The sequence below is a fragment of the Meriones unguiculatus genome, chromosome 14 (assembly GCF_030254825.1).
Source record: "Meriones unguiculatus strain TT.TT164.6M chromosome 14, Bangor_MerUng_6.1, whole genome shotgun sequence".
Classification (NCBI taxonomy): Eukaryota; Metazoa; Chordata; class Mammalia; order Rodentia; family Muridae; genus Meriones; species Meriones unguiculatus.
In genome coordinates, this window is record NC_083361.1 from 88,001,235 (window position 1) to 88,013,453 (window position 12,219).

Sequence of the window (12,219 nt, forward strand, 5' to 3'; positions counted from 1 at the left end):
ATCTAAGCCAGTTCTGTCTTATGTCTGAGACAGAACTCCTAGAGCTCACAGGGGCTCCAGATGTGACACTATTTACTTTATTTTTTCCTTGAGCAGCCTTTTAAATTGAGCTTGATCTGTCTCTTAGGAAATAAGCTTTTAGATATACCTTTAACAAGATCCTCATATAAAATTCCTTCTAACTCCCATCATATTTAGAAACACATCAAAATAAGTATTTCACAGTTAACCATTATGGAAATAACTGAAAATTGGCATATCACATATATATTTGAAGTCCTGGTTTTACATCTGTTGTGTCCTTATGCAGAAATGAATGACAAAGTTCCTTAAGTAGGTGAGGATTCAAAGACCCACGCGCATGCGTGAGTACATATATGTGTGTGTGTGTGTGTGTGTGTGTGTGTGTGTGTGTATGGTCTTATAACCCTCCTGCTGCAGCATCTTGAAGTGTTGGCATTACTGGTGTATACCACCTTCCTCATCACCTTCCTCAGCCATCAAAAATTTCAATGTCCACATTCCCAGACACTGCAATGTACATTTAATATTGTTACTTCCTATTTCTAACACTGTGATGGTCAAACAAATTTCAGACTTGACCAAAAGAACACTGTATCTGAGCAACAGTAGGAAGGTGCCTCTGCTGTTGAATGCTAGGTTGGATGTAGATTGGTGAACACTATTTCTAAATGTTAGGATTTATTTGCTATGGCAGAAGTTCAGGCTTCCAATTGGGTACCAATTCAAAGCTACACAAAAGACAATAGATATGCAGATAAATGACTGTATTGTGAAGGTAAAGTCATAAGCCCTAATGTAGCTATGTAGCTTGTCAATTATATAGTGATATAGTTTCCTTCCTTCCTTCCTTCCTTCCTTCCTTCCTTCCTTCCTTCCTTCCTTCCTTCCTTCCTTCCTTCCTCCCTCCCTCCCTCCCTCCCTCCCTCCCTCCCTCTCTTTCTTTCTTTCTTTCTTTCTTTCTTTCTTTCTTCCTTTCGTTCTTTTCGTTCTTTCTTTCTCTCTTTCATGAATATTCAACAGATAACACTCCCCAGAAGAAACATAGACTAACAGAACCCAAGTTCAAGTTACATTCTTTGAATGATTGGTTAGGGCAGTACAATCGACTCTCTAAACACACTGGACTGTTAGTGTAGCCCTTGGTTGTCTCGCAGGTACTGAAGGAGAAGCAGCATATGCAGGACACGAGACTCGGGTTTGTGCTGGATATCCTGAAATCATCTCTCCTCTGGTTCAGCCTTTCCATCTACTTACTCACATGTCATTAATGATATTCTGGGGTTTTCATGAGTAACCGGAGCAATAACTGTCCATCGTTTAGTTTCCTCCAGCCTAGGATTTCTCAAGTTTGGTTCTATAAAGAATTGGGTGTGCTAATTCTTTTCTTTGAGTGAAGACTGTGTAATCTTTGGATATATAGGACTATTTTTGCTTCTACTTTCTAAATTCCTGTGTCAATCCCTCCCATGTTATGACAATCCCTTTTCCTTCATTTCTTCTTCACAGTGCTGTTTTTAACCTTTGCTAGCTATCTCCTTCTGTGTTGATTCAGCTTCTATTTCTCTCCCCTCATGAAAGATGCTCAGAGTCCCTGTGAGGGGACATAATTTCTACATGTCATTTCTTTTACAGCTCCCTGATTGACTAGTGAGAGCTAGTGTCAGAGATCTCCTTCCTCCAGTGCACAGCGAAGGGCTCTTTTTACATAGTGACAACTCTAATGATCTGGAAGATAGTTTTGGGCACTGTAGTTGTCTTTGAGGTTGTGAGTCTACATGTCTGGAAGATGCTCTGTAAGAACCTTCAGAGTCTAATAAAACAGGATGTAACATCTTTATGTTCATGGTCACATAGATAATTGTGAAGATTTGCATATTTGCTCCGTATGATTTCTTTATTTTGCATTTTATATTTTATTTTTATTAATTACAGTTTATTCACTTTGTATCCCACCTGTAGCTCCCTCCCTTCTCCCCTCCCAATCCTACCCTCTCTCCCTCTTCTCTACCCATGCCCCTTCCCCAGTCCACTGACAGGGGAGGTCCTCCTCTCCTTCCATCTGATCCTAGTCTATCAGGTCTCATCAGGACTGATTACATTGTCTTCCTCTGTGGCCTGGTAAGGCTGCACCCCCTTAAGGGTGGTGATTTATTTTGCTTATTTGAATGAAAGACATAGAATATAACTTTTAAATCTCAAATTCCATTTGGCCCATTTTTCATCCTCACTATATTAATTTACAGCATCATACCTATGTGTACATATGTGTCTCCTGCAAAAGTTTCTATCCTAAGGGTCATCAAATATTTCTACAAAAGGTCAGAATTTAAATGACTGATACTTTTTCAGGATTTCTCCAGTTGTCTGGTACTTCTTTGGCCCTCTGTTCACACAGTACTGTGATCTGCATGAACACATACACAGTTCAGGAAGATCTTCCACGCTACAAAAACTATATTTTATTTACTTAATTTGTATCTTAAAAGATGTAGTTTGAGGTGCTGGGAAGATAGTTGTCACTAACATGCTTTCTGTGAAAACATGAGGAACTAGGTTTAGTTCTCCAGTCCCCATGTGTAAAAGCTGGGCATGGAGGCTTGTGTCTATAATCCCAGGACTGAGTAGGAGAAAATGAAAGATTCCTGTGCTTCATTAGCCAGCAAGTCTAGCTGAAATGGAGAGCTCCATATTCAGTGAGAAATTTTATGCAACAAAGTCAGGTGAAAGAGATAAAGGAATACACCTGTTGCTGACCTCTGGTCTTCATATGCATTCACACATACACACATTCACAAGCACATGCAAACAAAAGATGTAGGTTTTTAAAATTCATTTAATGGAGGTACCAAAAGACTTTTGTACTTTCTTGCTCTAGAGTTATTTAGAAATACATATGAAAATGAAAATAAATATCTGTATTCAAATAATGTAAAGTTCTTAAATAAATAATATGAATATAATGTATTCCATTTTTAAAAAGTTATATCATTTTTATCATCTCCTAATTTGAGCCATTTTGTTGTTGTTGTTGTTGATTGTTGATGGCACTGTAGGTCCTGGAGCAGCTGACCAAGACTTCATTTGTGATGCTTCTTAATACCTCAGAAGTTGATGTCTCTTCCTTCCTTCTGATTGGGATCCCAGGCCTTGATCATATGCACATTTGGGTCTCCATCCCTATCTGCCTTATGTACCTTACAGCCATTCTGGGAAACTGCACCATTCTTTGTGTCATCAGAACAGAACCTTCTCTGCATGAGCCCATGTACTATTTCCTCTCCATGTTGGCCTTCTCTGACCTAGGCCTGTCTTTCTCCTCCATCCCCACTATGCTAAGAATATTCTTGTTCAATGCCATGGGGATTTCTGCTGATGCCTGCATTGCCCAGGAATTCTTCATCCATGGATTCACAGATATGGAGTCTTCAGTGCTTCTTGTTATGTCCTTTGATCGCTTTGTAGCCATCCGGCATCCCCTGAGGTACAGCTCCATCCTCACAAGCTCCAGAGTTGTACAAATTGGACTAGCCTTCGCTGTTAAAAGCATTCTCCTGGTGCTTCCCCTTCCGTTTACTTTAAAGAGACTCAGATACTGCAATAAACGCCTGTTGTCACATTCCTATTGTCTCCATCAGGATGTCATGAAGCTGGCCTGCTCTGATAACAGGGTTAACTTTTACTATGGGCTGTTTGTTGCACTCTGCATGATGTCAGACAGTGTGTTCATCGCTGTGTCCTATGTGTTCATCTTGAAGACCGTGTTGGGTATTGCATCCCATGGGGAGAGGCTCAAAGCCCTCAATACTTGTGTCTCCCATATCTGTGCTGTGCTCATCTTCTATGTGCCTATCATTACCTTGGCTACCATGCATCGCTTTGCAAAGCATAAGTCCCCATTAGCCATGATTCTGATAGCAGATGCTTTCTTGCTGGTACCACCCTTGATGAATCCCATTGTGTATTGTGTAAAAACTCAACAGATTAGAGTAAAAGTCTTGGAAAAACTGGGTCTGTGTTCTAAGTAATGGGGACAACACCTTAGACATTCTATTTTATCTGCTATAAGCTATTTTAGAGACACAACAGTGTTTCATCCTCAAAGAAGATTGTTCTATTTACTTCATAGTCCTGTAGCTTGTTTTGATCAATTAATATTGCCACTTTTCTTGTCTGAAAGAGGAAAAAACCTTCATATTTCATAGGGCCTCTATGAATCATTTTGCTGTTATTTGTATGGTTGAAAACATCTATATTTAAGCAAGAGATTGGAGAATAAAAAATTACACATTGTTCTAAAGAATCTAGGGCATGTGATCTTGCATTGTGTCTGGGAGAAGCCTGAAAGGCTCTGGAACTGTTTAATATCTCCATATTGACTTCTCCTTGTGTTGCATTAAATCATTTACAGCACGTCAGGGTTTGTCTAAGTCTGTTCTTCACTGTTCAGAGGGTTGCAATACAAATATCACCCAGAACGCTGCTGATCCTGCCGCAAACTTGTGAGTGAGTGCTCATGTTAGTGAGATCCCAGCGACTGACATCCCTGTTAATGTTTGAGGAATACGTGGTAGGGTGATGTGAAAGAGGCTCTTATGTGATTTGTTATTTTCCCATTCTGGTTTACGAAGAAATCATCTTCAGAGGAATAATTGCTAAAAGAGGGCCATGGCACTTGTCAGCATCACGGTGAAAGGGAATAGAGAACTGGATCTCAGGAGCTGGAGGACCATTTATTACTCTAGTTACACATATGTATGTCTCTTACACAAATCAATTATGAATTTCCACACAAAGGAATGGTGGATTATTCACTCTTAAATCTCTTATCAGTAAAGTAACTTTCCTGTCATATGTGCTTGGTAGTTATGTATCAGTTTTCACTGGAGATTAAAGCGAATGAGGAAATACTGGTAGACCGGGAACACAAAGGGATCTAAAATTAGGAAGCTGATCTGGTTTAATATCTTTGACTGTGATAAAATACTCTGACAAGAAGCACCTTGAGGAGAGAAAGTTTATTCTCTTTTTAAAAATTTTATTTTTCTTTCCTTTTTAAAATTTACATCCCAAGGATACCTCCTCCCTCCTCTCCTCCCAGTCTCCCCTTTCCTGCCTTTTCCTTTCCCTCTCCCTTTCCTTCCAGAAAAGAAGAGCATCAAGTCACATCAGGACTGGACTGAGCATATCTTCATCCCCTGAGGCCAGGCAAGGTGGCCCTGCCAGGGTGGAAGTGATCCAAATGCAGGCAATAGAGTCCACGCTAGAAACAGTACCCCATCCACTCACCAGGCAACAAATATGAAGACCAAGCAGCCCATCAGCTACATGTGTGCAGGGGCCTAGGTCCAGATCATGCATGCTCTTTAGTTGGTGCTCAGTCTCTGAAGGCCTCCATGGGTCTGGGTTATTTGTCTCTGATGGTGATCTTGTGAGGTTCTTGTCCCCTCTGAGTCCTTCCATCTTTCCCCCAGCACTTGCACAGGACCCCTGGAGCTCCGCCCCATGCTAGGCTGCAAGTCCCAGCATCTGTCCCAGAGTGTCATCGTTAGTGTCAGGGGCTAGCCTTCCACCTAAGGGTGGGTCTCAGATTCAGCCAATTATTGGTTGGACATTCCCTCAATCTTTGTTCCCTCGTTGACCCTGCCCTTCTTGTAGGCAGGGTAAATTTTGGACCACATGTTTTGTCAGTGGGTTGTTGTTCCCTCCTTCCACAAGTCCTACTTGTTTAGGAGGTGGTCACTTCAGTCTTTGTGCTCTTCCTCCCTCTTCCCCTCATTAGCACTCTCAGCTAGAGTGCCTTCCATGTCCTTCCTGAAGCCTATCTTGTTGCAGGCCTCCAGCTTGACAGAGAGATGTCTCTTCTCAGTTTCCCTTCTTGCTCCTGGCCCTCTCACTTCTCCTTTCTCCCTACATCTGATCTTCACCTTTTTTCCCTCTCTGTTTCATCTCCTGTCCAGTTCCCTCTCTTCATTAACTTGTGCTCTCTATTCTATTTCCCCTTCTGAGTGACATTCCGGCACCCTCCCTTCGGTCCTCCTTGTTATTTAGCTTCTTTTGGTCTGTGGACTGTTGTATGGTTATCCTGTACTATAGGTTTAACAGAAGTTTGCAGGCAAAGGGATGGAGCTAGAAAAGTTCATCCTCAGTGAGATAACTCAGATCCAGAAAGATGAACATGTTATGTTCTCAAGCAGATGTTTTTTTGGTTTTTACCTTAAGGTTACAACTTATCACCGAGGGAGGTGAGGGCAGAACACAAGGCCAGTACCCAAAGCAGAAGCAATGAAAGAGTGCTGTTTCTTGCCTTGCTGAGAGGCCTGAGCTCAACTGTCTCTCTCATACAGTTCAGATCTACCTTCCCAGTACTGATGTTGCCAACAGTGAGCTGGGTAAACTCACATCAATCACCAAAATATCTGTCACAGACAGGACCACAGGCCAGTCTGATCATGGCAATTCTCCAGTTGAGGTTTCTTCTACCCTGGGGAATCTACATTCTGTAAACAACATTAAGACCTAACTAAGACAATAAAAGAAATCAAGTCTAGACATTTCTGTGATGAGGGGAAGCTTTAATCAGATTAACAAAGTGTATCCAGTAGGTAATGAAACCCAGGGCCACTGTTCCTCTGCTTCTTCCAGAGTTAGTCATAGTGGCCATCACCTTAAATCTGTTAAGGCTCTCTACTTTCTACACATCAGTGTAAGAAATTAATACTGCAGCAATAGAAGGAATCTTGTGAGACACAGGATTCTGTTAAGGCTCTCTACTTTCTACACATCAGTGTAAGAAATTAATACTGCAGCAATAGAAGGGATTTTGTGAGACACACGGGTTCTTCCACTGAATCTATTCTACTGTAAAGAAAACTAAAATGATGAAATTTGTGTGTATATGGATGGAACTGAAAAAAAAAAGTTATACAGAGTGAGGCAACCCAGGCTTCAAAGGACAAATGGCACATGACCAATCTTATATGTGAATGCTAGTTTTGACTGACTCTTTGGTTTTGTTTGTTTAACTTGGAGTACAGTGGCAGCTGGAAAACTAGGATGGGAATACTGATGGAATACTTTTCAGGAAGGGGTTAACAGAGCATAGGTAGGTTGAAAATGGAGCAGGAGAATATTGTAGGGAAATGTTTGAACAGGGAGGGGTATGGGAGACTGAGAAGATGAAGAGTGAGTGTAGGAATGTTAACCAAAGAGAAGAAAGTATGAATAAGCCATAGGGAAGCTTACTATCTTGTAACCCAATTAAACATTATGAAGGATACATTGGCGGGAAGTACGTTGCATGGGGAGGTACCGATGCCCTTCAAGCAATGGCTGCTACAGAAAATCCTCAACAGCGTATAGGGAATATGGTGGCATTGGTCAGGGGTTTCCCATAGGCCTTCAAACAGTACAGGATCTTATCAGTCCCTTTGTTGCCCATACAAGCGAGGTTGTAAGACCCTATTGCTGAAGACGTAACATATGTGGGTTGCAAAATAAATAGAGAGCAAGTGGTTATGGAGCAAGTAGTTATGAAACTTCCTTCCTGTGGGCTTTTAACTTTCTGAAAGGTGTGACAGAGGTTTCAGGAGGAGAAAAGACAAATAGTTTTACTCTGTTGTGAGGCCTCAAAACTGCAGAACTGGGCAAGATATGTCCATTGGTGCAATAGTGGCACAATTATTATGAAAGTAATCAAACACACTCTGATTGCATTCAAGGCTCACCTTATAAGAGGGAGACATGTCTAGCATTGTAAAACCGGCCAACAATCCATAGTATGGGAGCCATAGTCCCAAGGCTGGAAGCACACTACTGTTGTTTAAATAAATTGACATAGCATTAAACTGCATGCCAAATTTCTGTATACATCCATAGAAAAGAGCTATTTTCAGACAATGAAATAATCCTCTTTGCAGTGAATCACAATGAATTCAGAGACCCAAGGATGAGCAATATGTTAAGAACTAAGTGGTGCCTGAAGTGGTTCATCCTGAAACCAGACAGCTGTACTCCTTCTTCTACACTGAGGCTTAGGGGACATTGAGAAAGAAGAAGGTGAGAAAAATAGAAGATCTTGAAGACAGGGAGAAGGACTATGCAGTGTCTAGTCATGGCCTAGTAACGGCGGTTACAGGTCCACAGTAACCGTAGTTAATTGTAGTGGATCCACACAAGATAGGTCCTGCCAAAAATGGGGAAGGGCCTTACACAGCTCCACTCCTTACTGCTGAACCATTCTGTATTGACAGATTCTGGTAAAGGGGCAGTCATTGTCTTCAGTGGTGTACTAACTGCAGAGTCCACTAATCTTCAGTGGTTAGCATCGAATTTATGGCCACATAGACAGCCCTGGTTAAGTCACAAAACAAAGCAGACATGAATGTGAGGAAAGGATTCGTAGGGGAGAGGAAGGGTAAATAGATGAGAGGGAGGTAAGAAAAAGTGAGGGATATATGTGAAAATAATCAGTATACACTATATGTTTATATTAAGTTGTTAGGGAAAAATTTAATCAATCACAAAATGCATGAAACTATATGTGAAATGCAAAGGTCAAAAACCTGTTGTATACAGTAAATGAAGGAAAAATTTTAAAGGAATAAAGAGGTGAAATTGGTTATGTAAAATTATTTGTTTGGTAGTTTAAACACAAAACATCATATGAGAAAGATAGGAAATTAAGATCCCCTGCAAATGTAAGCTTAAAATATATAAAAATAAATAGAAATCAGAAATAGAAAAAATGTTTCTTTTTAGTAGACTCTTCATGAGGATACAAATAGGAATAGGCAAAATAAGGAATAGACACAGGAAAGAAATCCTTATTCATTGTTTGGGGAATTAGAAATAAAAAGACATAGTTATAAAGTTGGTAAGAATTAAAAAAACATTACAACAGTGAATTTCATTGGTATGGAAGAAAACTACATTCTTCTCCAGAGCATAAAAATGTGTGCATATGACCTTTTGTGAAAGGACATATACTGAAATGTAAAATTTTTAGTTTTCTAGTGTCATTAGTAATGACCTGGAGAGCACCCTCGTGGAAATACTGATGGAAATGTTCATGAGAAGTTGTGTAGATATTTTCACCGGAACACTGTTTGGAGCAGCAGCAAACTGAAGCCATCTTTACTGCTCACTAACAGGAAGCAGTTGACTAAACTACAGCCCATTCATGCCATCGAATGCTATATAGTTATTTGAATCAATGAAGTCTTTACTAATTGCCTCAGAGGAATTTCAACCACCAGAAAAAGCAGATAAAAGGGAAGGAACATGACCATCACATTATATGCAAGATATCTTTAATTAAAAAAAAAGCACCAAGTCTCATCTTTGAGCTTACACAAGTATTCCACGCATCTCTGAGATCATCATTCTTGTGGGTATTCAGTCACATTGTCTTCTTGTATGCTTGTTACCTAGAGTGTTCTCTAAAGAAATAAATAATAATAAAAAACCCAACAAACGTGTGATTCAGCCCACGAAAATACACGTAAAACTTTGGGAAAACGTTCTATGCTTGTAGAATGGAATAGAAATTAAATTGTGTTAGTTTATTTTTGTCAAGTACCATCCACGAAACTTCATTTGCACACATATCTAGCGTTTGTTGTAGTCACTGGATGTAGTCACTAGATGGGCAGATGTAATCTTGGTCTAGACTGTCGGCTCTGCCTCAAGTGTGCAAGCATCAGGCACCTGCCTCGGGCTGTAGATTCTTCTTGGGTCCGTACCAGGCCTCATTTTAGAGACCAGGTGGAGGGAGCAGGGACCTCTAGAGAAGTGCTTTCTGTAGCCCAGTAATCAAAATCCTACTGAAGACTTCTCTCATCACCGTCATTAACATCTTATTTAGCAAACTGAGATATGCATAGAACAGAGCAAACAAGGAGTCCAAGCCCAGAGCCACAGTAAAAACAGCTGGGGTGTTAGAGGATGTACAACAGTTTTACTAGAACGTTAAGAATTGAGAATGAAGACATCCCAGCGACATTCTGAACACGGCATATGCTGTCCATATGCATGCACAGACACACATACACACTCATTTCATACAGTTTTCTTATGAAGATCATGCTGGCCTTGGGTTCACAATCCTGCTGTCTCAGTCTTCTAAGTACACTCTCTCCCACCACTCAGGACATGGTATTTATTAGCATTAATTAAGAGCCCAACGATGGTTAACTTTGAGTGAAATAAATTCATCTTTACTTATTAATTTTTCTAAATTGCTGGGATTTTAACCACAAGGATACACATATTAAAATTAAAATTTGAAAACTGAAAATGGAAAATATCTAATTTTTTCCATGTTGATGAATTATATGGCTCTTTACTTGCTGTGAAGAGCATGAGTAAGAAATGTTTATTCCCCTGAAGATAACTAAGAATACTACTTATGAGGGGGTTCAACCCAAGTGAAATGTCCTCCATCCAGCCGGGCAGGAGGCGTATCTTCTCTTTCTTCTCCATGCAGCTTTAAATTCTCCGCTCTTCTCAGTGTCATGGAATATAATGACGGAATTAACAAGCATGCCCATACTAGGATGACGGGTGAGATATAGGATCCAGCTCTTTCTGTTGCCATTCGTAGATAGTGCCATGGTAGATGGATCATTTCCATTCTCCGGGACTTTAATATTTTCTTCAACATGCACATACAAACTTATAGAAAAAAGTAACTTATTTGTGTATAGCTCTGTGTGGACTGAAGTGACCAGTTAGCCATGGCGAACTGAGTTTTCAGTCAAGGAAGCCTTTGTTTTGGGAGCTCGTTAGCACATGAATGGATGGGGCATCTTTTTTTTTTCCCACTAAGCACAGCCCACCTTTGCAGGCAGAACCCTCTTGAGAATTTTTTCTCTAATCTCCTTCATCTTGACACTGTAGAGAACTGGGTTTATCAGCGGAGGAAGCAGGAAGTGGATGTAGGAGAGAAGAGTATGGGCAGGCTGAGGGAGGGGCAGCTTCAGTCTGTCGATGAGTGCCAAGAGAATCATGGGTGTGTAGAAGAGAAGCACAGCAGAGAGGTGAGCAGCACAGGTTTGAGCAGCTTTCCAGCGATCCTCAGGGGACCCCACGCCTTTCAGTGCTCTACCGATCAGGCCATATGAGAAGAAAATCAGCAGAGGGTCCACGGCCATGGCTGACAGTACCACGGCCAGGCTGTAGATTGCACCCCATGCTCCTGGGCAAGCTAGGCGAGCCATATCCGGATGCAAGCAGTAGGAATGTGTCAGGACTTGTGGACGGCAATATGGCATGTGAGCCAACAGGAATGGCAGGGGTAGATGGAGACTCAGGCATCGGAAAGCAATGGCTATGCCAATCTTGCTAATCACAGCATTGGTGAGGAGCGCTGGGTAGTGGAGAGGGCGGCAGATGGCCAACGCTCTATCGAAGGCCATGGCGAGCAGGACAGAGGACTCCATAACAGAAAAGACATGGACAAGAAACATCTGTAGGAGGCAGGCTTGGGCGGGGACAGCGTGAGCATCAGCAAAGGCCAGGCCTAGCAGGGTGGGCATTAGCACCGTGGCCAAGCCAAGATCAGACACACTAAGCAAGAAGAGGAAGAAGTACATTGGTCGATGCAGTGTAGGCTCCAGGGCAATGGTCCAGAGGATTGTAGCATTGCCCATGGCAGAGAGAAGGTAGACAGTGATGAGAGGAATTGACCACCAGGATGGAGCAGCTTCCAGGCCAGGCAAGCCCACTAACAGGAAAGTGGGGGCCATTGATGAGCTGCTATTTGAGGTTTCCTGGGTGGACAATGTTGACATAGTTCAGGATCACTCTGGAACCTGAAAAGTAATGAAGTTTATTTGATCATGTCTTGATATATATATTTTCTGCAATATATTTTGGACGATACCCTTTACCATAGCCTGCCTCTCCCCTCCAGGCACAGCTCAAGTAGTGCTTGCATGCCGCTTGCCCTGTAGCTTGTTTTGTACAGCTGTTGTCTGTGCTGGTGTATATTCCTTTAACCCTGTTTCTCTCTCTACTGTCTTCTAATTTAATGTTCTTCCTTATTTGACACACATCCAGGAGATGATCTATAGTAATATGATTATTTTTCTTTTTTTTTCTTAACTGTGGACAGCCTGTCTTTTGTATTCTTTAACACTCACATTTGGTCTCCTCTGCCAGTTCTCTGTAAAATCACCAATTACTAATTTGTTTATA

The 12,219-nt window shown here is 41.3% G+C and overlaps 2 protein-coding genes across 2 annotated transcripts; one reads left to right on the forward strand and one right to left on the reverse strand.

Moving 5' to 3' along the window:
• Window positions 1-3,084: 3,084 nt before the first annotated feature.
• On the forward strand, window positions 3,085-4,126 carry LOC110566034 (olfactory receptor 51A7-like). The gene has a single exon (XM_021663815.2). It carries the CDS (start codon window positions 3,111-3,113, stop codon window positions 4,047-4,049), a length of 939 nt encoding a protein of 312 aa, XP_021519490.1. The 5' UTR covers window positions 3,085-3,110; the 3' UTR covers window positions 4,050-4,126.
• Window positions 4,127-10,844: 6,718 nt separating this feature from the next.
• Window positions 10,845-11,813, reverse strand: LOC110566023 (olfactory receptor 51S1). The gene has a single exon (XM_021663806.2). The coding sequence runs from the start codon at window positions 11,811-11,813 to the stop codon at window positions 10,845-10,847; it is 969 nt and encodes a 322-aa protein (XP_021519481.2).
• Between the last annotated feature and the right edge of the window lie 406 nt (window positions 11,814-12,219).